General features: G+C 37.5%; 1 protein-coding gene across 29 annotated transcripts in view; it reads right to left on the bottom strand.

Moving 5' to 3' along the window:
- The window catches only part of syd (JNK-interacting protein syd), a 648,626-nt gene that overhangs the window by 107,177 nt on the left and 514,113 nt on the right, over nt 1–27,336 (bottom strand). For all 29 annotated transcript variants that reach the window (XM_067136859.2, XM_067136850.2, XM_067136852.2 and 26 more), the window contains one exon: nt 4,638–4,751. In XM_067136859.2, the coding sequence (XP_066992960.2) occupies nt 4,638–4,751 (114 nt within the window). The remainder of the gene's footprint in view (nt 1–4,637; nt 4,752–27,336) is intronic.

The following is a 27,336-nucleotide window of genomic DNA, read 5'->3' as shown; positions in this document are numbered from 1 at the left end:
GGAACACTGTCGTATGACTTTTCAATATCTAGAAACGTTACTACCATGTCCTTTCCATATTCCCAATACCTTTCCATCATTTGACGCAATGTAAATATTGGGTCAAATGTGGACCTGCCTCTTCTGAATTCATACTGGTGTTCTGCCAATTTTCTTTCTACTCTGTCTCTTATTCATCTATCCAAGATTCTTTCAAGTATCTTAGCTGTATGAGGTATCAGTGTCATTCCTTTGTAATTATCACATTGCTTCCTGTCTCCTTTCTTGAAAATGGTATAATGTCCCCTTTCATCCACTCTTTTGGAACAGCCTTTTCTCTCCATATCACTCTGAAGAGTCTATACAACCACTGTAGACTAACTAACTACTCGTGGTGCTATTATCATATGTTGACCTCGTCAATTCCAGCTGCCTTGTCTCGTTTCATTCTTTTAGTGGCCCACTCAATCTCTGCCATGGACACCTCATTTTCCTTATCTTCCATCTGCACTAAATCTGGTTCTTTGATTTCTCCTTGTACCAAGGTATTTTGCTCATTGTAAAGCTGTTCAAAGTACCTTCCCCACCTCTGCAATATATCCTGCTCCTGTGTCACCACTTCCTTCTGTTCATTTTTAATGAAGTTAGCACCTTCATCTGGGTTTTTCTTTTTTATCCACTGGAATAAGATATTTTTGCAGAGATTCAGTGAATTTTATTCAGCATTTCTTTTTCTCTTCTTGAACCACCTTGGAACACTTCCTCTTGCAGTACCTGTATTCTGTTTTGCATTCTGTTGATCTGTTTCTCATCCATTGTTTCCAAGCCTGTTTCTTCCGTTTAACTGTATCTTTTACTCTGTCATTCCACTAGGGCGTTTCTTGATCTTTCCTCCTTCCTGATACTCTTCCACAGGTCTTTTCTGCAGACTCCACCATAAATGTCTTAAAATATGCCCATTCTTCTTCGACCCTTCCGATGTCTTCCTTAGGTATACTTGTTTTAATGTGTGTGTCTGGAACTCTTCATTTATTTCCTTTTCCTGCAATTTCCACACTCTTAGCTTTCTCTGCCTAATCTCAGTCATCTTTTGTATATTTCCCATCTTTAACTCAGCTATCACAACTCTGTGATCTCCTTCAAAAGATGCACCTGGGAGGGCTGTTACATCTACTAACATTTTCCTGTTACCTTTCTCGACCACAATGTAATTTATCATTTTGATTTTGTTATCTCAGCTATATCTTGTTATCTTCCAACTGTTTTTCTTTCGAAACCATGTGTTACCAATGATCAGCTCATTTCTTCTACAAAAGTCTACCAAAATATATCCAGCCTTGTTTCTCGTCGTATATCCAAACGGACCTATAATCTCTTCATCTCCTTTTCTTTCCTGACCTACTTGGACATTCATGTCTCCTAAGATCACAACCTGTTTGTCCTGCATTTGGTCTTCCAGGTATTCCTCTAGGTCCGTATCTGTATTTCCTGTTTGTGGAGCATACCCTTGAATTATATCTGTAACACCAGTTTCAAGTCTCAATCTGACCTTAATCAACCTGTCATTTATGTTTTCCACCAATTCTAGGTATTCCTTTACGTCTTTTCTAATTATAAGACCTACACCATTTTTGGCTTCTTCCTCCACTATAGTATAAGGTGTATACTTCCTTTAGTTTCATCTCACCTTTTTCCTTCCATTTGGTCCCACTGATATTTTTTAAAAATTGCTGTTTCAAGTAGGATAAACATATTGAGGTGATTATGATCATACAATGAAGAGGAAAGAAGAAAGTTTTTTTTGAAACTGCTCCTAGTAGTTGTTACCTGACCTTGACCAGCTGACTTAATCCTCGCTATAATGCATCTGCACATGAGGCATGTAGCCTGTACGATGTGGACCGCCCAGCAGAAAGCTCAGTCCGTGCTTTGGTCTGTGGAATTAAAATGAAACATGTTTGTTCAACGTAACTTTAAAACAACTTATCAGTGTTGCAAAATGCCAGGCCATAAAGTCATTCACCGATGGTACAATCCACGTGTAACCAAATGAAAATCGCCTGGCCGGCCAGGAACATCAGAAGATAGTGTTGAGTGTATTAGATTGTTGTGTGGTAGAAGTCTCAATAAATCTACTGCGTGGCAGAGTTTGCAATCAGAATAACTCAGACTATCATCCCAAATGTTCTGCATAAACATTTACATGACTTAATGCACCTCAGATAAAGGATCACTGCTACCATCGCAACTGTCCCTTCAGACATGGTCCAGCGCACAAGGCAAGAAAGTGATTATCAACTTGATGTCTGCAGTGCCATGCACAGGGCACATGTAAAAAAAAAAAAAAAAAAAAAAAAAACCCTCCCATCTTTCCTCTTCAGTTGAAGACCATAATCACCTCGATATGTTTATTCTACTTGAAACAGAAATTTTTTAGAATATGGCCATTCTTTGATCCTGTATTTGATATTGTTTGCAAATGATTTTGGGATGTTTGGCAGGTATTACTGAATGAATAAATCACAAGGGATTTAATTTATACAAGTGAACAGCGGGGAACATTTTAGGTGTGTATGTGTGATCATTGAGGTTATTTTGGTTGGGATTTTTTTTTGTGATGTGTATTTCTATCGCTGCCCTTACATTAAATCATTTTCTATTAATTTTCAATGTGTAATATTTTAACACTTGATAATATAGCTTTTGGGCTTTTGTCGTGTCAAGAAAACAAGGTGAAATTATTTAAGCTTTGCAGAGAACTTTGTGTCTTCAGAAGAAAATCTTGTCTTTTCATGAGGAAGACTTCTCTAATAATGACAGTTCGAAATTATTCTTAATTTATCGTTGGTCTATTGTAAGTGGTACTCTTGTTCGTCATCAGATAGCTTTACTGTATGCCAGCCTTCCGAGTGAGAAGTGGTGATGCCATCTTAGCTCCAATTAAGATATTCTATTTTCTCCAGTACATATGAATGGATGAAAACCATAATGGTATAAGTGACGTTAAAAAAAAAAAAAAAAAGAGAGTTAAGTGCAGGATGTAACTCCGGGAAGATGTATCCTTTCACCAGCAAATAGATACAAGTGATAGTGGTAATATTCTGCGCTCTAGTGATAGGTGGTATAACTACAAATAGCATGCTTTATACGAGTGTTGAGATGTTTAAATGCCTTTTTCTCTGAATGATCAAAATGCTACTTATGCCGTTATGGTTTTCATCCATTCATATGTGCATTGTGAAATAAACAGCAAGTTCATCCGATGAGTCAAAGACTTTTAGAATTTGTTTACATTGCACTGACAGATAGGTTTTGATGATGGGACAGGAAAGGGCTAGGAGTGTGAAGGAAGCAGCCGTGGTCTTAATTAAGGTGGAGACCCAGCATTTGCCTGGTATGAATATGGGAAACCATGGAAAACTATCTTCAGGGCTGCTGACAGTGGAGTTCGAACGCACTATCTCCCGAATACAAGCTCACAGCTGCGTGACCCTAACCACATAGCAAACTTGTTTGGTAAATTAAACCTTAAAGGCAGTATATGAATATTGTCAATTGGGTAGTAAAATAACCAGAGGCAATGAGGATATAAAATGCAGACTATCCCAAGCAATGAAATCTTTTCCAGAGAAGATAAATTTGTAAATCTTAGACGTATTGGATGGTTTTGAGGATATTTGTGTGGTACATGGACCAGAAGAGAGACATGGTAAAACACATCCTGACACTTCCATGACTTGTTCACATAATATCAGAGGGAAGTGCAGAGGGCAGATAGTAGAGGAAGGCCTAGGTATGATATGACAAACAGATAAGAAAATGTCAGCTGCACTACTTATAGAGAAAGAATGGGAGACACGGAGAGCTGCATCAAACCGGTCTATTATCATGAAGTTAATTATAATAAGAGTCATATATAGAGAGATAAGAACAGGAAAAGGAACACATAATAGGATGAAGAAAATGGCAGGTCAGTATGGGAAGGTGGAGCAATAGAAAGAGAGAAGTACAAACGTGGTAACACAAAATGATAAGGACAGAACTACTTCTTAGCCCCCGATGAGAATGTTCCGCTTCCCAGCTTCACCAGGAGGGCGGGCATCAACACTTACTTGCTCTGTGTTTATCTTTTAATGGGTTCCTTTTACCATCTCTCTTTATATGACATGATTTGAAAATTGTTAGATTTTTTCCATTATTTTTATTTTAATACAAATTAATTAGAATTTAATATCTGAAGCCAGTTATAAGAGTCTAAAAATGTAGTCAGTGTCCTGGAGTGAAGTCATGTATTACACTCTAGTGACATCCTTTACACAGAGGTATTCAGCCTTCAAGAATTGATTAGCAGTCAACAAGAATGAGAGAAGTGGAATTGGATGTCTGCCTTATTCTAAGGACAAGGAGGATTAAGGTTCACATCCAGAGGTAATATTTTAAAACTCTAGTCATACTGCATAACAACCAGTATATGAGAAGATGCCTATTTTGAGCAAAACATTACCTTTGAAGACTTAAGCATTTGCTAAGACATTTCTTTAAATTGCCTTTTAAGCCTCTAATTAGATCTTAGAATTGAGTCCTGAAAATATCATACTCAGAGAAGGAAAATAGGAAAGAAACAAAATAAAAACTACAATATCACAAAAAATACTTACTTTCCGAGAGTGGAACAGAAATGATTACACCATTGCCTGTTCCAATCCACAGCCTGCTGGAGGAAATTAGAAGTGCTGTTATGCGTACATAGGAGAAGCCCAGTCTACCAGTACCTGGAAAAACAAATTATTTCAGGTAATGTACGTCAACTACACATTCACATGTTAGTCTATGCTTTGTAAGAGAAGAAATTTAACTGGAGAATCAAAAAAATTCCCTAACCAAAAGGGTGTAATTTATATTCCATTTAGATAAATCAAAATTAAAACCAAGGAGTTGACAGCATAGATTAATGAAATTAATATAGTACTGCTTTAGCGTAATCATGAAGGTAGTATTCCTCGTGATAACCGATGTTTAGCCCACATTTTCTAGGGCCTTTCCCCTTTGGGGTGGGCAGCAGTGATCCTAAATCCGCCTGCCCAGTCATAGATGCAGGACCAGATCCCTGAGTAGTCACAAGTTCTCAGGAAGGCGACCATCACACATCTATCACCAACGTGCAGGTCCAGACCAGAAGCTCCCAGTTTCACCCAAAACCTGCTCCCACAATTCTTATCACATTGCCATTGGACTTATGAATAGCAAGTGAAATTGCCATTGGCATGACTTTGTTTAAGCTGGACTACAACTTGCCAGGAAGTGGCCCACACACTATGATTCCAGAGCCATTCACCGCGGCACATACAGCACGAGACATGCGGGATCAAGCACCGGAACTGCAACAAACTGCCGCAGACTCCACAAAACTTGAGTTGCGCCTTTGTAGCCAGTCCATCTAGTATAGCGTCTTCTGCTAGCACAGCCGTTGGGAACCAGGGTTATTATGTTCGTTCCTCTTCCGCATGCTTAACCATTGGGTGATTTTGTACTTGTATTATTCCCCAGTACCTGGGCTGCCTCTTCCGCCATCTCCACTGTACTAAAGAACATCTTCTCCACTGTAGATGTCGTTGAGGTCTTCACCCATAACCTAGGGCAAGGGCCCTCCATATTTATGACCCCTGGAGAGAGGGTGTCCCAGTACTGTAAAGCCCCCAGGAACTGGGCAACCTGTTGGTCCACGGGTTGTATTGGGTATTTCAACCAGCCCTACATACTATAGAGGCCCCCTATCCACCACCTGGAGACGCATTCTGTAGGGGTCAGGTTGCCCTGGTTACTTCTTGGAAGTTAACCCTACCTATGGTATGTCACACACAATGGCACCACTCACAGGTAGCACATACCCATGGTGTTTCGCACATAAGGACACCACTCACAAGCAATGCAGACCCATGATGCTCCTCACCTAGGCGTACTAATCACAGGTGCCGGTATTCGTCACTTCGTGGAACTAATAACAGGCCACGTATACTCTTGGCTCCGCTCACATAGTGGTACTAATCATAGGCAATGCAGACCCAAGGTGTATCGCACATTATGGTAACGCCCACAGGCAACAAAAGTCCATGGTGTTCTTCACATAACGGTCCTATTCTCAGGCAATGCAGACCAATGGTTCCCTCAAATAGTGGTACTAATCACGGGGTGAGCCAAACCCGTTGTGTTTCTCACATAGTACTAACCGTAGGCAACAAGACTCATGGTGTTGCAGAAAGTGGTTACTACTCATAAGTAACGCAGACCATACTGAACACAGTGGAACAGACCAGTGGAATACACATGACGATCTCTTTCACAAGCAACACTCAGACCCATAATGTTCCACACAGAATGGCACTGCTCCTATATAACGTAGACCCTCACAAGGTGGTACTAGTCGCAAGTAACGTCAACGCATGGTATTCTGCACGTAATGGTACTAATCATAAGTAATCTCATGGTTCTAACGTAATCATCCCTTGGTCGTCCCTTTTAGTCGTCTCTTATGACAGGCAGAGAATACTGTGGGTGTAGTCTACATATGCGTTCCCCACCCACAGTGGGTTGAGAGGAAAAAAGGAAAAAGAAGGGATCCGGCACTTTGAAAAATGAAGAACCAGACAAAGAAAGACAAGGGCCATGAAAGGTGTGAAAATGAAAGATTCCCCAGGCCTCGAATGCTCTAATACTGTTAGGGTCAGAAAAGAACAAGAGTTGACCAAGGAAGGTCGAACAGGACAGATGAAAGTGAGGAAAAAATGTTTCCTGTCGTAATTAGATATTTTGATCCTTTTGTTGGTATCAGAAATGAACTTTCAGATCTTGGGGAGCAAGCTGATAAGACGGGAGTGGTATTCATACTTTGATTAAAAACAGTCTTGAATAAAACTCTTTGAATTATTTCATCATATTGTGCAGAAAATGAATGTTAATGAATGTTAATTATGAAAAAATCCATGTTGAAATTCTTGTGTGAAGATAACAAAATATGTCAAGCAAATTGTGCCAATCACACAATCCACAATGGTACAAAAGATGCTTCTGATATGTTAGATAAAGATGTAAAAATTGTAGTTGTGACAGTTTATGGACATTCTCAAAGCATAAATGGAACACCACACATCTTGCATAATCTTGCATAATGAAGTACCAAAAAGAGCAGGTACCAAGGGATGAGGACCAGTAAATTGCCAATGCTTGAAGTATATCTTTTATGTTTCTCTTACGTTGGTAATATTGTAATGGAAACATCAAAATACCACAAAATTTAAGATTTAACTATCATGGAGTCATTTATTACAATTGAAACACCGATGCATAAAATTTTACAAAGAAAAAATAATGGGTCTTTTATGGAAGAAGTACATAATAATAATAATAATAATAATAATAATAATAATAATAATAATAATAATAATAATAATAATAATAATAATAATAATAATAATAATAACAACAACAACAACAACAACAACAATAATAACAACAATAACAACTCACAAATTCAACCTGAAGAAATTTTGAATCGAAATAAGTATAGAAAGAAAATTGACAAGTGGGAAGTTACTCCAGAGAATGAAGTACCAAAAAGAGCATGTACCAAGTGGATGGAAGAAAGGAAGAGGATCTTTCATGAACAGATGAAAGCATCCTAGGTCCTCCGCAAACAAAATCATAAATAAAGCTTTGTGTGCTCTGAAAAGGACCATTCACACATAATAATAATAATAATAATAATAATAATAATAATAATAATAATAATAATAATAATAATAATAATTATTATTATTATTATTATTATTATTATTTCATGTGGCTATTTCTAGCCAACTGCAGCCATTGTAAGGCAGATCCTTCAACAAAAGGAAGGGGGGATAGTGTTGTGCGAGTCGCAGGGATATTGGGGATAGCACAAACAACCAGTCCCCAAGCCGAGGGAATAAACCATCCAAGGTTAACATCTCCAACCCGGCTGGGCACGAATCAAACCTAGGGCCCTCTGAACCGCAGAGCACTATGCTGGCTATTCATCCAAGGAGCTGGACACACAAAATCTTGTGTAAGTTTAGATTTTAACATTCAGAAAAATGTTTAAAATAATTTTATTGAGTTTCTGAATCCCTTCATTCTTATGTTATAAAACGTGTAAACATTTCTAACAATGCTGATAAGTTGTTAATAATATGAAACCCTCGAACAGCAAGGGTCACTATGGCTTTACCAACACTTTAACATCACTCATTAGTTCTATCTGTATTCCTATGCCAAAGATCACAAATTAATTTCTCCAAACTGGTTGCTTTCTAGAGCAACTAAACATTTCTAGGATAGTTCCAGTGTACAATAAAGGTGATAGGTCAGAAAGTAGCAGTTATCATTCAGTGTCTGTTGTTTCACTTCTCTCAATTTTTTTAGTATATATGATAGCACATATTTAGCTTATGGTTACTTTGTGTCTAATAAACTTTCAGTCAAAATTTCACAATGGCTTTACATGAGGAAAATCAACAATAAATGCACTGGATGATGTTATTAATTATAAAATGAGTAGCTTTAAGGAAGGAAATTATGTTAAGGTTTCCCTTTATGACCTTAATAGGGGCTTGATTGAGTAAGGTATCATGTGATATTCTGCTTGAAAAATTACTATATTATGGCATTTATGGAAATTAACATAATTTTTTTAGATCAAACATAAATGGTCAAACCCAGTATGTGGAGGAAAATTGGATATGTTCAAAGGAATCTGAGGTGAAATCTGGAGTGCCTCAGGGCCTGTCCTTAGTCTCTTTCTCTTTCTGATCATTACACATGATTTAGGCGAGAATGTTAGAACAAATAATGTCCTATATGGAGATGAAACTTCTTTTCTGAAATCATGTAAAACTCTATTGTTGTTGTCTGAACACACACTTGAGGAAGCTAAATCATGTTTTAAAATAAATGGTTATTAAAATATGTTAAACTTCTTGGAGTACATCTTGACCCAAAGGTAATATGGGAATAGCACGTTAAAAATATTTGTGTCAGATTATCCCAAGTAGTATACCACCAAGCTCAATAGCTGCAGTCGCTTAAGTGCGGCCAGTATCCAGTTTTCAGGAGATAGTCGATTCGAACCCCACTGTTGACAGCCCTGAAGATGGTTTTCCGTGGTTTCCCATTTTCACACCAAGCAAATGCTGGGGCTGTACCTTAATTAAGGCCACGCCTGCTTCCTTCCCACTCCTAGCCTTTTCCTGTCCCATCGCCCCTTAAGACCTATCTGTGTCAGTGTGACATACAGCAACTTGTAAAATAGTATACCTACTTCATCACCCAAGCATGTAGTAACTAAAGCACATGTGCATTTGGTGTATTTTGAATTTTTTCAGAGTATTTTTGGGTATGGTCTAATATTTCTGGCAACAGTTCATACATAGGCAATATTTTAAAGTTGCAAAAGAAAGCTATTCGCACTATTGCCAGTATTCTCCCTTACCCTCACTATAAATCACTATTTGTTGAGCTGTTTATCCTAACAGAAATCAATTGACGGTATATGTAAATAATCTTTTGGTATACATGAAGAGTAAACCCAGTAATGATTTGCCAAGATGTTAGAGCAGCATACATACCCATGAGACCACAGCATCCTATCGTCGCGATATGTCATGGTGTAAGTTAAAGAAAACTCAGAAACATCATACTGTGTTAGGTAATAATCCAAGTCAAGAATTCTGTCAGCTCCCATTGAACATTTGCAAACATAAATGGTTGTTGGTAAATCTATGGTACTCTATTGGAGAGTGCACGGAAGAGGACTGGAGGTGCCTACACTAGTTTCATATATTTTTTAATATGTATCTATATATCTTCAGAAGTGGTAATGTCTTCAGTCGTACTTGCTAAAATACAGTGGTGTGCAAAACTTAAGGATGAAAGTAATTTTCGCATGTTGTGTCACTGCCAAGTAACGTAGCTTGATGAAACTTGAACCCTACAGAGGAAAAACTGCTACAGTATGGTATGGTAGGCAAATGAAAAGTGATGATGCTGCTTATTGTTTTAAGGGGCCTAACATCTTAGGTCATCAGCCCCTAATGGAACGAAATGGGACAGAACGTAATGAGAATTTAAAAGTTCAAAATCATCAACTGACCAGAATTCAAAACATTATGATGAAGAATGCATGGGATGAATGTGAATTTAAGATAATCAGTGGATCCCACCCGCAATGCCCCCCCTTCCTAGAAATTATCTGAAAACAATAGTATTACTGACCAAGGAACTGCTTCTAAAGCACATTCTTGAAACGATGATGCTTGATTTCTAAAGGGGTCCAAAATTCAGGTCAACAGCCCCTCATAATGCTACTTATTACTAGTAAAGTAGAACCATGGTATTTGTCATGTTGCGGTACTAATCAAAAGTAGCGTAGACTCTCAGTGTTTTAAATGATCTTTACTTTGGAAGCCTATCAGAGCCTTCTATTGAACGGGTACACAAAGACTACATATTGAAGAAACTTCTTTTATTCTTTGAATAATGAGAGACACTATGTTTACTTCAATGTGTCACTGCACCAGATTTAATTACTAAGCTGTTAGTTACTCTTCTCTTATGACACATGTTGTGAATAGTCAGTTACAGATTATGTCTTTGCTTATGTATTGTGATTCATTTTTATGGCTGATGATGACATTATATATGTCAAAACTGGTCCCAAAATTGAATAAAAGGTATTTGTAACACACGTACCTAATTACTATTGAAAAGGTTGAATCTAATAGATATCTTATCGTAGATGAGGGCATGTGTAGAATCACTATTCAGACTGAATCTGCTCTCATCTGAGAAGAGCACGTGACCCCACTCCTTGTCAGTCCAGACCTGATATTCTTGACACCATCGCAAACGGTGCCGCCGATGTGTGGGTGTCAACGGAACACAACATAATGGTCGTCAGGGAAACAGACCACCCCCATGCAGTTGCTGTGCCACTGTGCAGCATGAGACTGGGTGCCTTGCAGTCGTATTAAATGTGGTTGCAATTGCACCCGCTGTTTGATGTTGGTCTCTTTTTGCCTGCTGCACAATGTAACGGTCATCTGCTGCTTCAGTTGACCATGGTCGACCCCCTCCTTTCCTTCGGGCAGCAGTGCCTGTGGTTCGGAATACTCTCCATGCATGTGAAACAATGCTGTTAGCAATACCAAACTCATGGGCTACACTCATCACACTTCGTCCTTCTTCCAGTTTTCTGATGATTCTTCACCATGTGAAGTCATCCAAATGTTGTCTCCGGACCATGTTGTAATTGAATAACACCACCACAGTACACCGTAAGAACTCACTGACTGACTCACACTGTCTTTTCCTGTTCCTTCAACTGCCTTGTTTTGTGGGGCCAGACCCATTTGGTGCTACAGTCGTGGTGACCTCACACCAGGTTTCTATGCACATGTGGGAGACCTCTGGCAACACGTTAGCACACTTTCATTCATTTCCACTGAGTACTTGATATGTGTTGTTGCTTTATCTATCCTGTCCTTAAGTTTTACACAGCTGTGTATAATGTATATCTAGTTATTTAAATGTGCTATGTATAACTGTGTTCATTGATGATGTCCACAACAATTTGTTTTTGTTCCGATTTCATTTTAGTGGTCATCGCACACTGAATTGGATGAGAGTCCTCTGCTAGATATCACCAGGATTGAAGGCTGAGATGGACAAACTGGGAGTGTGGATAGACAACTGCATTGCCGCACCAGCATGGGACAATTTTTAAAAATACTACAGTTAAATTTTTGTTACTCTCATGTCTGTCAGTTAGTTGAGAATAATTACTTAATTTATACAGAGCATAAATTTATATTGATAGGCTATATTAGTGGATCTATCTATTAACATGTAATATATAATGAGGTGTACATAGTTTTACTATTGAAGTATGCTCGTTTAGCTTATACGGAGAATATATTTGTACGTTTAGCTTATATGGAGAATATATTTGTACATATTAATGTATGATGACAAAGGCTACTGCACTTGTTGTTTAATGCCAAATAAATGATTTAATGATTGGCAAACAAAACAGAATTCCATGGGAAGCGATCAATATTAATGGGGATTTTGGAAGAAAGTCAGCTGAACGGAGTCAATAAGTACGATCCACCTTGATGTGTTAGAAGGTAATGATATTAGGGAAAGGGGAGATAATGAAAAAGAGGTAATTATAAAGTGTTCTTAAAAGTTGTTAAAAAGGGAAGGGCAGAGTGTGAGGTACAACTGTTCATCAGGAATACTATTTCATACAACACAGTTTCTGTTAGACATGTAAATGAGCAAATGATGAGGGTGTGATCAGGGAATCAGGGCAAGAATTGTCTCAGTCTATTCACCATGTGAAGATGCAGATGAGAATGAAGTTTACAAGTTTCATGAAGCACTGAATGAAATCATAATCAGGGTCAACTACAAGGATAGGATAATGCTAATTGGTGATATCAATGCAAGAGTTGGAAGTAGAACTAAACAATATGAGAAGGTGGTGGGTAATGTGGTGAAGACAAGGAAGCTAATAGGAATGAGAAGTGTTCACTGGACTTCTGTGCTAGTATGGGATTAGCAGTTACAAAGACATTCTTCAAGCATAAGGCTATTCACTCTACACATGGCAGGGTAAGGACACCAATTCCATAACAGACTATATAACTGACTTTGAATTCCAGAAATCTGTTAGGAATGTGTGGGTATTCCAAGAATTTTTAAGTGATGCAGACCACTATCTGATCTGTAATGAACTATCTCTAGGCCTAGGATAAATAAAGTGAAATCTATCTGCAGATGAATAAGGGTAGAAAATTCCAGGATGAGGAAATTCAAGAGAGGTACATGGATATAATTAGTGAAAAGTTCTAAACAATAGACAGTTAGCAAGTTCAGGACATAGAAAGAGAATGGGTGGCATACAGGGATGCTATAATGGGAACAGCAGGGGAATACCTAGGAACAACTCGCCGGCTTAAGACCAGAATAGCGTATCAGGAAGCAAGAAAAACTGACAAGTTTAGTATTGATTTGTGTATAACTGGTTATATATACTGATTTAGAAATCACAGAGATTTTTATATATCAACAACATATTCCCAAGTAATGTTAAGTACTTATTTCTTATATCCAAATTCTGTGATACAGAATTTTTTAATGACCTATAACAGAGATGCACTACTTTGGCTCTAATAAGTTTTCAATAGAAATAATTTTACACTAGCATATGTAAGATGATTCTTCTTCTTCTTCTTCTTCTTCTTCTTCTTCTTCTTCTTCTTCTTCTTCTTCTTCTTCTTCTTGCCTCACGACTGAGGCATCGTGACTATCATAAAATTCAGCTGTCCAGCCGATGAACCATACTCCAACATTCTTCCCTATCTAAAGCTTTCAATGTGGTTACTCTGAGAGAACTCTGTAGGGGGCCATTCACCATGTCAATCCATCGTGTTGGTACTTGTCCTAATTGTCTGGTTCCCCGGACTTTGCCCTCAACAATCAACTTTTGAAGACTACCATCTCGGCGCATTATATGTCCAAAGTAACGTACAATCCGTTGGGAGACCTTTCACGATAGACAAACTTTTATCTGAAGTTGGTTCAGGATTGATGTGTTCGTGCGATGAGCTGTCCAAGGAATCCTCAACATTTTCCTCCAGCAAAATGTAAGATACGTAATCATAAAACAATCAAATTCAGTGCAAGTGTATATTTATTATGAATCCTTTTATAACTGCAAAGTATCAATTGAACATGATCTGTTAAAAATGCAAGTGTAATAGGTATCAAATCAACAATGCATCATGAAATTAACTACAATGCTGAGCGCAAAAGTTTTGTTTTTGTCTTATTTTCCAAGCGTAATCATTAAAACACAGATTATTATGCCAGTATGAATTAATTTATTCACCCTCATCACTCGTGCAGTCAGTAATGACGCATGCTGAAGTGATCTGTAGAATGGGTGGTACTGTGCTCTGATTATTCCATTGTCACATAAATCAATAAGGTCCTTGTACTTATCCCTTGATATGGTGGCTTCAGTTTCCAAATCATTTAATGGGACATTACGCCCTCTCCTAATCACTTTTATTCTTTTGAACTCCTCGTCACATAAGGGATATTTAAAAAATATATGCTCTGAGTCAACCTTTCTAAATTGCAGCAATTTAATTTCTAGCCAATTAACTTCCTCTCCATTGGTGTCAATCTTGCTGTTTTTCCACCATTACTTTCCTCAACAGGGTGAAATCTAGAAATTTGTCTAGGTCCATCTCTATTACTTTAAAGGGGTTATTCTTCTGAGCCAATCTGATTAAAGTGTAAAATCCTGAAGGATCAAATATGTCAACAGCACTTTTCTTCTTCTCAATCTGTGCATATACACTATCAACCTCCATTTGCGAGTGTCCCAATTCAAAAACAAAACTTATGATTAATAACAGAATGTCAAAACATTGCACACAGTACTTCAAAACAGCATTCTTCGTGGCTTGTTTTATTAGCATCCTTTTCTGCTTCACTCATGTTATCGTAAATATCCTTCTTTCCTTCTTTCGCAAATGGAAAGCTATGTTGAAATCAGTGTTAAATATTTGTCTGTAAAGCCATTTCTTTTCACACGTGTAATTTTTCTCATTTTCTCTCATTGCATCATTCGACATACAAGTCATACATTTTTTTCAATGATAGCTCATTGACTTAGACTTAGATTTTTTTTTTTTTTAGTCTCTTCAGCAATAGTGTGAAGAAACCCCAGGGAATGTATTTATATGGTCATGAATCAATTGTTTTGCATCCTCTGGTCTCACGTTTGGTGGTTTATGCTTATTATTTTCTTTGTGAGCTATGTTGACCGTACTTCTTTTACTCAGTGCAGTTTTCACAAGCACTTCACACATGTTTACAGTTGCTCTTAAAAATGCTTGACAAACTTGTATCCAAATGTTATCCTAAGTGATAAAAGAGTGTATTTTGTCTTCTCGGTTTTCCTAACACCGCTGTCGTCCTCTGAGTACATTTTGGTTTCATATCAACTAGAGACATATACATACGTTGCTTATTCACGTCCGATAACTTCCAAAATGATGGAGAATATATTTTATCTACTTTCTTCATCAAAGTTACTTGTACACTTTCTAGGGCAACTCGAACAGTCTTTTCGTTTTAAGAACCTACCTTGTTGCTTGTTTAAAGGGGCCTAACATCTAAGGTCATCATCCCTAAGAACCTACCTGGTTTCAGAATGTTCCCATTACTTTTATGGGGCTGTCCACTTTGCCTGTTTATTTTTCGGTTGTTCTTCTCCCGCTTGGTTGAGCGAATTTTCTTCTCATCCTTTTCACAGTAGCACTGCTGTCATGACTTTCTGGAGTAATAGCCTGTTCCTTAATCTGACGTACATTTCCGTAAGTGCTAATTGTATTACAACTCCTACCGGCCAATGGAACATCAGTACTGATTTTTCTTTTCCTCTTAATAGTGTGGTCTTCCATATCATAAATTTCATCATCTGTTGTAATACCATCAGAGGATGATGGCACAAACATATCTTCTTAAGTTTCTGACGTTTCATCATCACTTTTGTCACCTGAATCAATAATAGTCTGTTCTTCAGTGGTGATTTCCCTCCCTTTACAGCACTGTTGTACTTGATCTGGTAATGCTTTGTATTTTGTAGCACTTATTGTAGACCTAACCATAACACATGAATTTCGTTGCACATCTTCAGGAGGGTGATTTTTTCCCCCCGTCAGAAACGTTGCCTGGTGTGAAAATGGGAAACAATGGGAAACCACGGAAAACCTTCTTCAGGGCTGCGACAGTGGGATTCTAACTCACTATCTCCCGGATGCGAGCTCACAGCTGCGCGCTCCTAACCACACGGCTAACTCGCCCGGTTCCTTCATCTCGATTATGGAAAAACAGTATGCAATGACCTAGCTCCAAAGAACAGGGTATTTTCTTAACTGGCAGATTCAATGCTGCCACAATCTTCTCAGAACAGCTTAAATGCATTGCAATTATTTAAACTTCACACAGTAAAGAGCAAACCCACCAACAACAGAAAGAGGCTTTATGCCATTCATAGCACTCCAGAGCACTCCAGTTTCATGACTCGCCAGCCGTGCCGAACGCTCCAAAGCATATTGAGGAATCTCGTGAAACCACGGTGCATTGCCAATTCCCATGATTTAGCAAGCTGTCAGCACGACTGATCCTCTCGGCCGCCATTCTTGGCTTTCTACACCGGGACCGTTATCTCACCGCCAGATAGCTCCTCAGTTGTAATCACGTAGGCTGAGTGGACCTTGAACCCGGGGCCTCTGGATAAGAGGCAGGCATGCTACCCCTACACTGCAGGGGCGCCACACTTACGCTAATACTGCTCTAAAATTTTTCATATCCCTTAGCAGCAAAGCAACGTATCTTAAGATTTTTAGGCATTGACAATGTTTTGTGCAAGTTAGTTACGCTAGAGGCTTATTTAGAAAAATATTTAAATTACACTTAAGTTGTTTTGGCAATAAATACATTTCATTCTGAACAAGAAAACCCATGATTTCTGTAGATACGCTAATTTGGTCCTAAGCCAGCGAACTGTGTGAAAAGATAGGAAAAGCGAACATCTTGGTGGAATGATGAAGTGAGAACAGCTTGTAAATGTAAAAAGAAGGCCTATCAAAAATGGCTTCAAACAAGGGCTGTTGCAGAGAGGTAATTGTACGTAGACGAAAGCAACAGACCGAAACAAATAATTGTTGAATCCGATAAGAATCCGTGGGAGGTTCCCATAATAACTTGGACATGTTTGGTCAAGTGGCAGGGAAACCTTTCTAGACAGTAATAAAGAAACAGAATGGGAAAGAAAAAGGAAATGAATAGTGTATTAGGTAGAGTAGATCTCATGGAATCAACAGACAGGTGGAAGGAATATATTGCTAATCTTCTGAACATAAAAAGAAGTATTTCCATTCTCATAACATGTTCAAACCATCTCAATTTATTTTTCTCCATCCTATCACTCTGTTTTTCTACCCCTATCTCTTTTCTGACCACAACATTTCTTACTTTGTCTCTCCTGTGTTCCCTACCATACTCCTCAAGAATTGTCATTTAAAAGCCTCTATTTGGATTTGCACTTCTGTATTGTTGACTCCTAAGATCACTACGTCATCCGTAAACAACAATATTTTCATACCCCCTTCATATCCTGCCTTTGTTTCCTTTAGAATTTCATCCATAACCATTACAATACACTTCTCTGTCTTAGTCAAGTTTGGTTTCTAAACCAAGCTGTTCTCCCCACTGGAGTCTGGACACAATTGAAACAATTCTTATACATTACTTTCAATGGTTCCCTTGACTGCCTTCCACATCCTTTTCTTTCCAGGTTTTCCACACCTCTTCTCTATTAACACTATTGTATGCCTTCTTTAGATCAAGACATACCATCACCAGATCTTCATATTCCCACTGTTTTTCCATCAATAATCAAATGGTAAATATACGATCTATTGTTTACCTGCCCTGTCAAACTCCATACGGCTCTTCTTCTAGATTTCTTTCCACCCTTCCACTCATCCTGCTTTTTATTATTCTCTCCAATATTTTGGCTACTTGTCACGTACCTTCCAGTCACCTTTTTTAAATACTGGTATTATTACACCTTTATACCAATCATCAGATAAGCGGATAGGTGGAAGGTGGGATACTCCATTCAACTTAACTTAAGTTATTTACACCTTAGCAGGCTATATAACCAATATAGACCAATAGGTCTTGCTGCCTTTAATATTTTGACACATATTTCATCCATCCCTGCTGCTTTTCCTGCTTTCATTTCTACCTCTGCCATTGCAATAGCACTTTCCATTTCTGGATCATCCTCATTTACCACTACACTCTCTTCTGACTCATTTCTTACATTCAGGAGTTTATTGAAATAATCTTTCCACCTATTCTTTATCTCCTCTGGATCTGTTATTACATTTCCACTCTCTTCCTTCACTTGTTTTGTGTAGATTTTTCTTTTCTCTTATTTTTTTATCAATTCATAGAATATCCTTTTTCCACCATTTACATCCTTTTTCAACTCTTGTGTGAATCTCTCAACATTTTTTCTTTTCCTCATTTACCACTTTTTTACACTTACTTTTAATTTTCTGATACTTAATCTTACTTCTTCCCTATCTATTCCATTCTTGCCATGCTTTCTTCTTTAGTTTAACAACCTTCTTAACCTTTTCATTCCAACAAGGTGTCTCCTTTTCCTTTGCACTTGCCAAAGTTCTGCCACAAATCTTCCCTGCACAGCTTACAAATGTGTCTTTAAATTTGGTCCATTCTTCTTCCACACTTTCTATTTCTGATATAGGGATGTGCTGTTTTAATTCCTCTTGAAATTTCTCCTGGTTTCTTTTATCTTGAAATTTACATACTTTTATTTTCTTCTGTCTTATTTTTTTCCTGCCAGTTTCTTTATGTCACACCGACACAGATAGGTCTTATGGCGACGATGGGACACGAAAGGCCTAGGAATTGGAAGGAAGCGGCCGTGGCCTTAATTAAGTTACAGCCCCAGCATTTGCCTGGTGTGAAAATGGGAAACCACGGAAAACCATCTTCAGGGCTGCCGAAAGTGGGGTTGAAACCCACTATCTCCCGGATGTGAGCTCACAGCTGCACGCTCCTAACCGCACGGCCAACTCGCCCGGTATTTCTTTTACTCTCACAACTACCTATTTTCAATTTTGCCATGACTACTCTGTGGTCTTCATCAAATGCCTCACCTGGTAGTGCGGTTATATATATTAGCTGTTTACAATTTATTTTCTCCACCAAGGGCTGGTATGTGGTTAAAATTGTACATGCAGGTCCATGGAAAATGTGTCTGAAAACAGCTGCACCACCTCGGGATGAGGACAATATTTTACTTTAATAGTGTTTTCCAAACATTTTTGGCCACGGAACATATTTTAAAAAAGAAATATACAGGATGTCCTTGAAAATTCAAAATTTACACACAACAAAAAAGTCCCTATAAACATCGGTTACAAACCCAATAACTTCAGAGTTATAGTCTACTAGAACTACAATCAACGATCACAATGTTCAAATAATTTACGGAGGGTCGTATGCAATACAGACAGAAATACCTTCCTAACTAAATGTTAGTTGTAAATGACTGCAAATACGATACACCGGCCCATTTCCATCTTAGGTTTAGGTGACACCTAATATGGATCTTCCATGAGCGATGGATTGGTCGGGGAGTGCCAATACCTTGCCTTACCCGTTCACCTAACCTTAATCCTTTAGATTGTTGGCTTTAGGGACATGTAAAAACCATAGTGTATGCGGTCCCCATAAATGATGTAGATACACTTCGAGAACGTGTGTTCAATGCTGTGATGCAATCTAGCTACAGCCAGGATTAGTCAACGTATGAGCGATTCCATGCAGCATAGGGTGGAATGCTGTATTGCAATGGATGGTGATCAAATCGAGCACATGTTGTGAAAGTAGATCAAATAATACATGATGATCATTGATAGTAGTGGTAGCGAACCATAACTCCGAAGATACTGGGTTTGCAGCCAATATTTATAGGAGCTTTTTTCTTTGTTTGTTGCATGCTGCTTCCTCTGTAAACATTGGGAACCTTTTTCAAGGACCCCCCTTTATGTGGAACACACATACTCGCAGTATAAAATCATAACTTCCTTTGTGATAGCTTAAAAAAAAGGTTACAATTTTAAAAACACACAAGTTGTTTACATAATGAAAATTGTTTTAATATGACGACCTCGCCTAAAGTTTTGTTTTCCCTTCCCCTCCCCCCCCACAAGTGGTACAACTTAATTTTCAAAAAGCAATTACCAAACCAATTCCATAGTCATGCTAATGATACAACAATTTAAAAAAATGGAACCTGCAATTCAGTGTGATTGATGCTTTCTCTGTTTATAATTACAGAATTTCTTGAAGTTGAGTAATGGGTGTCAACTGCTTACTCATGTCAGATACAGCATTAAGTTTCTTTCTGTAGTTTGTTTTCATTGAAGCATAATACAAAAATCCCGTTTAACACAGATATGTCGCCACAAAAGGAAGAAGCACTCGTACAGCATTCTTAGCAATATGGACGTATTCTTCCACAATACTGCAACGAAAGTCATTGAATTTCAGTTTTAAATTTGAATCAGAAATCAAGCTGATGATTATTTCAAAATCACTTCAACTGAAACTGGCTGATTTGAGCATTGTTGAAAATTGATTACGTACCAAAGAAACTGTATCCTTGTCAATTGCCGGAATATACTCTGATAACGTTATCTGTAAGTCCTCAAAGTGCTGCACGATGCTGCTTAAAACTTCAACCGTAATATTGTAGATTCTGTTTCACCCAGTATAGGAAAGCAGGATATGTTTTTCCCTCCTGTAGGTGCTATCCAGAATTCTAGTCTCTTTCTTAATGAAGAAATGTTATTAGACATTTTAAAGATAATAGAAAATGACATCCTTTCCTTGCAAGACAGATTAACCTCATTCAACTTTGCAAAAATATCTTTAACGTAAAAGAGTTTCATTAGGCATGATTAATTTGTCAAAGTTGCTTTATTTAATGTAAACTGTACTGAATTCTCTGTGAAGAAGACTAGCAATTCACTATGACGTTCAAACAGCCAGCAAGTATTTGGCCCAAGATAGCCCCCTCACTTCCCTGTGTAGTATAAGTACAGTGTGCTGGCTACCCATTTCCTCGCAGAGTATTTTAAACAGACTGGATTGAAGTGGGAAGGATTTGACAAATTTAGTAATTATAACTGCATCATCAAGCACACTTTTAAGGGTTGGTGGCAACTTTTTTTTTTTTTTTTTTTTTTTTACTAGAGCTTGTCTATGTGAAGCACAATGGCTGCTAGTGCTTTGTGGAGCAACATTCCAGATTCTCGTTACATCCCCTTTTATCTTCCCCATATTAACATTTATCCCAATCAATTTCATGTTTCAATATAAAGTCATTGAAGGAATAAAATATTTACTTTTTAGTTGTATTTTTTCCCAATATTCACACAGGAGCAAATTACCATCTATGCTGGAGTTGCTATACGCATATCAAACAAATACTTGCAGTACAGACAGTCCAGAAACGTAACTTCTCTTGTTTAAATTCCTGTGTTTTAACCAAAAGTCCATAGGAAACTAATAATTATATTCTTCTTTGTGTGATCTGTGTGCTAAACTACTTTCAAACTGAAATATGTCAATAATATTTTATCTTTGCTTAGAGTAGTACAAGGGGAACAGCAAGTAGTCAATGCTAGCTGTCGCACTAAATGCAGATTTTGTAATAAACAGGGGCGAAAGTATAGCTGTTGTATGTCACATCTGATGGAATGAAATGGTTAGTTGCTGATAAAAATGAGACATCAGCTACTAGAAGATACCATATCTAAACATAAAGAAATTTAAACTGTAATGCCCCCAAGACCACTGAGTCCATCATGGAACACTTACACACGCCTCACGGAACACAAATGTTCTGCAGAACACAGTTTGAGAAACACTATTAATTAAATTATGCTTGAGGAGATGGAAAGAACTGTCATGAAGCAGCAGGAATAGATGAAATTAGACCTGAAATGCTGACATATAGTAGGAAGGCAGAGATGAAATGGTTTCATAGAGTAATAAGATTAGCATGGAATATTTATTAGTAATGTACCTTAAGACTGGATGAAAGCAGTAATTGCACCTATCTACAGTATAAACAAGGGAACAGGAATGATTGCAACAATTATCAATGCATTTCACAGATCAGTATACCAGGCAAGATGTTCACCGGCATTTTGGAGGGGAGGATGCGATCTATTGTTGAGAGTAAGTTGGGTAAAAACCAGTACGGTTTCAGATCACAGAGCGGCTGTCAGGATCAGATTTTCAGTATGTGGTTGGTAACTGAAAAATGCTACCAAAGGAACAGACATGTGTTTATGTTTTGTAGATCTAAAGAAGGCATATTGCAGAGTACTGAGGGAGATGTCAGCCGTACTGAGGGATTATAGGATTAAGGATAGATTAATAAAAACAATCAAAGGCAAATGACAATTGGGTTACATTGAGAACTGATGGTAGAATGAGTTCTTGGTTCAAGGTACATACAGGCATTAGATAAGGCTGTAATCTTTCATCTTTGTTGTTCATAGTTTACATGGATCATTTACTGAAAGGTATAATGTAGCAAGGAGGGATTCAGTTAGCTGGAAATATAGTAAGCAGTTTGGACTATGCTGATGACTTGATCTCAAAGGTAGACTGTGCTGAAAGCCTGCAATCTAATATCCTAGAACCTAAAAATAAGACCAATAAGTATGATATGAAAATTAGTCTTTCCAATACTAAAATGATATCAGTAGAGAATAAACATAAGAGAACTGAGTGTCAGGTTGGGAACACAAAACTGGGACAGGAAACATCATTTCAAGTATTTTAGGATAGTAATAAAGTAAGTGATATTGAATCAAGGTGCTGCAAAGCTAATGCAGTGAGCACATAGTTGCTTATAAACAGTATTCTGTAAGAATCAAATCAGCTCCTGAATGGAACTATCTTTACAACAGTTTGTTTTCAAACCAGGTTTGCTGTACGGGAGTGAAAGATGGGTGAAGTCAGGATATTTTATTAATAAGTCAGAAGTAACAGACATGAAAGTAGCGAGAATGATCAATGGTACAAACAGGTGGGAACAATTGTGCAGGATGGTACTCGGAATGAGGAGAAAAAGGCCTGGTTAGGAATGAACTCAATGGATGAAGTGGCATACATCAACTGGCTTCAGTGCAAGGGTCCTGTAAGGCAAACGGAGGGTAAGAGAAATAGAGGGAAACCAAGACGATGATGGTTAGACACAGATTCTAACGATTTTAAGATATATGGAACTACATGAGGCCACAGAGCTAGTTACAAATAGATGATTGTGTAGATATTCAGTAAATTTTTAATGAATTCATTCATTAATTTATTTACAATTTGCTTTATGTCACACTGACACAAATAGGTCTTGTGACAACGATGGGATATGATAGGGCTAGGAGCAGGAAGGAAGGGACTTTGGTCTTAAGGTACAGCCCCAATATTTGCCTGGTGTGAAAGTTTAGTATATTAACACAAGCTTCAAGACTGAATGTTGAAAGACATAAAAGTCCATAATGAAGATTTAAGTATGTACGTACGTACGTACATACATACATATTTTTTAAAACTGTTTATTCACAGTAATACTATATGCTTTGAGTAATCATATTACAAATTTAACTTAATTTTCTAATTACCGTATTTCTCTGAACTAAAAATGACGTTTTTTTGCCCCTCACAATTTCATGTGAATAATCAAGGGTTGTCTTGCATTCGTGACCTAACAGTAATGAACACCAATGGCAGCTACCATGGTAACCATGTAACCATGCTGCTTCCCTTTGACAAACCCCAAACCCTCCCCCCATGCACACAAAACTTGTTGACCTACATCTGCATCTGGCTAGTTCTGGCAGCCAGTTGTACAGTGCCTCTGTGAAATGTCACTGGTTCTCGGAAAATAGCGAAGAGAGAATGACATTTTATTAGCCTCTATTCAAAAAAGTTTCTGAAATTTGCAGACTGGAATCAAAACATGCAAGCCTTCAAATTCTTAGAAAGGTCATGGCTACTCAGTGGCAGAGATATAAAGCATCTACTGTACTTGACGCTTAGTAAAATGAACAGTTTTACAGATATCAGGAATATTTTCGTGATAGATCGTTGTACTGTAGAGACTGGTGGAACAGGTATTGCCGGCAAATTTTCAACAACTTGTTGTCGATATTGTGATGCCAATTCTAAGTTAATGGTTATTAAACATGTAGAAATAAAGAATAATTGTGCAGTCAAAAGAAAATACAGCAGTACATGAAGACAAAGCTAGCCTAAAAATGTGTACTGTAGGCAGGATTTACATGATACTTGTATTTTTTTCTTCTCAAATTAACTCTTTCAGCACCAGTCGGTTAAAGCTGGTTTATGTGAGGAATACCAGATCCCCTTTTAAGAAATAGCAGTGTTCAAATAAAATCATCATAACTTTTTTTTATTGTTGAAGATATGGCCCAGAAATGTTTACTGATCGTAGAAGAGGAGTTGCTTTACAGGTTTACTAAGTTACATACCATGTTAAATTAACACTACAACTTAGAAAAAATATTTGTTTAATGAACATCAAAATAAAAAGTGAAAAGTCTAAACTGAGAGAGAGAAACACAATTCAAAATTAGAATTATGTACTAATGAATATTATTGTCTGCAGCTGCATGCTGTTGGTTTACTCTTTGGAAAGTTTAAATATCTTAGGCACTATATTTTCAAATTTATTGAAAATATCTTACACCACCATCCACTATAGTTAGGATGGTAGGGTGGAATGATGATAGGTACTGTTATCAATAAGGTGGAAGATATTCAGAATTGACTGAAATTTGTGGGAAAACATTGCACCGAACCATAGAATTTGTCTTCGATTTGTTGACCAGTATGAAAGTATATTAGACCTTCTTTTATACCCATTTCCAATAATACTGCCAGCAAGGCTTTTCTTTGATAGTAACGTGACTCCAATGTCAAGCTGTTGAATGCAGTGATAGTTGCTTAAGAGGAGACATGAAAAGATTTGCGTACCAGTTCATTTCTTTCACAGTTAAATTATAAATATGTAATATAAAAAAACAGGTTGAAATACTGCGCAGGCTCTGCATCAGCAGGAGGGGCATGTTTAGGATCTGGTGTTTCATTATACAGCACGGAATGTTTGAACAGAGTCTCACTTTCAACCGAAACTTCACTATACCCTGTACAGGGTCTCTCACATAAACTAAGACCGTCGAAGCGGTGTTTTTACTCTCCAATATGTAAGCTGCAGTATGGGAGGTGCACACATAGTTCTTGATCTTGAAAGCACCATGCACATGCTCGACCTGGCAAGCATCATTCTACAGTCTGAACTTCAGGTGTTAACATAGTGAGACAGTTATCACAGCAACACCGTATTTTCGTATGTAAAAATCCTGGTTTCATCTCGGTGGTCATGTGAACAGTCAAAACTCGCGCTATTGGTGTGCAGAAAATCCTAACGGCGTTTATGAAGTCCCACATGATAGGAATATTGGTGTTAAGTGTGGTGTTAGTGCAAGGCAAATAATTGGGCCTATTTTCTTTTTTTTGAGACGACAGAAAATGCAGACAGGTACCAAGATGACATTTTGACACCATCCCTCCTTCAGTTAACGGAAGAAGAAGATTCCCTTCTTACAACCTCTGAAGTATTTGCAGACAGAGTGATCAGCACTGGTCTATTTCCCCCTCGTTCTCCAGATACAAGTGTGTGATTTTTACTTGTGGGATAAACTGAAAGAAAAAGTGTATCGAACAAACCCTCACACATAGGGGGAAATGAAGGTGTTAAAGCTTATTACTTGTAACATTGGGGGGACTGAAAGAAAACATTACGAATGAAATGAGAAACATTACAGTGGCAGAACTCACTCACATCAGCCAGAATGTGGTCACCCGATACAATGCCTGTATAACCCAGGAAGGACGATACTTCCAGCACCTTTTATAAGGTAAAATTTCATATAAGATTGTATAAACGTTTAACGCAGAGCAGCCGCGCATGCCGTAAGTTTGGCTGAGGCAGCTGTTGTTGCACAGAGTACAAACACCATGCATTCGGTCTTAGTTTATATGAGAGACCCTGTATTATGCATATAGGCATTGTTGTCATTACTGCTTACACTGTTTTTATTTGCATCACTCTTCTAATGGGAAAAAACTACAATTTTCACTAATGGAAGTACCATGAAATTTATTGTACTGTAATGGTACATGATTAGCCTCTCGATTTTTATGTTTTAAAAATATATTATTTCTTATGATCATGGAATATTAGGTATACAGTATATATAAAATATAATAGCTCATTTTTTATAATAAAAAGCATAGAAACCTGTTGTCATGGTGATATTATAATGACAACGAAGAAACAGGGAGGTTTATACTTTTATTCTGAATGATGTAAAAAAGTTATATGTTAAAAAGGTTTAAGTGGATTGAGAAATTGGTGGTACAGAAATGGAATTTAAGCATTAATGTTGAGAAAATACACCAAGAAGTGTTTATTTAGGTAATAATGAGTTTAAGAGTTTAATACTAAAATAAGTACTTCAACACAGAAGTATTATTCAAAATTTGTACAATACATAAGAAGAAGAGATCATTTATAAGAAGAGGGTTTGAGAAATATTAAGAAAAAGAGATTTTAAATTAAGTAGATGGAGGAATATTAAGAACAAAGAACTTAAGAGGAACTGAAAGTGTTTATTTCAATATGTCTGGTCCTGAATATACTGTAGTATCTGAAGAGCAATATAATGGAAGTCTTGTGGTTTCTCTTTTATAAGAGAATAATCTTGAACATGGTACCGGTATGGTGAATTCTTGTTTCCTTTTCACCAATACAGTACTGGGGAACAACATTACTACTCTGTCTCAGCAATAACATCACCAATATCACTACAACATGACCCTGATATTGCTACATCTTCATCAGACTCAACGTAATCATCATCAGCACAGAATCCACAAATATGCTCTGCTAAATCATCATCATTCCAGAACACAACCCACGTGACTGAGGTCATTTTTGGCAATTTTCCTACTCATAACCTTGCACAGTGTACAAAATATTGCGTGCTTTGAAAAAAATCATATCTCCGTAAACAAAGCAATTAGTGCAACATTTGTGGTAGATTTAGAAATTATAGGCTCCTCATATTTTGAATCATCTGTTTTGTGTTGCTATCATCAGAAAACTGAAAACTACAAGCATATACAAAACTGTTTGCATAAGGAGTACTACTGCATTCCTCGATAACAGGTACATGGAAAAAAAATTAAATCACTTTTAGTGTCTGGGCAGAACACGTATATCACCGAGAGTATTTAACTTACAATTATTTGTGCTAAATATGTGACATCATATACATACTCTGTTATAAGATGGCACTGTGTTTACTTTCATGCGCACGCTCAGGTGGAGATTAGTTGTCATTGTGAATACATCTTGAAATCTATATCAGTGGCAGCTTACACTAGAACAAGACCTTACCAGACTGCAAACAGATACAAAGACGCCTTTGGATAAGTTTTCATATTTTGACACTTTTAGGTTGGTTTGATCAGCAAATATTTTTTCTCATTAATTAA

The sequence above is a fragment of the Anabrus simplex genome, chromosome 1 (genome assembly GCF_040414725.1).
Source record: "Anabrus simplex isolate iqAnaSimp1 chromosome 1, ASM4041472v1, whole genome shotgun sequence".
Taxonomy (NCBI): Eukaryota; Metazoa; Arthropoda; class Insecta; order Orthoptera; family Tettigoniidae; genus Anabrus; species Anabrus simplex.
This window is presented reverse-complemented; position numbering and strand designations above follow the sequence as displayed.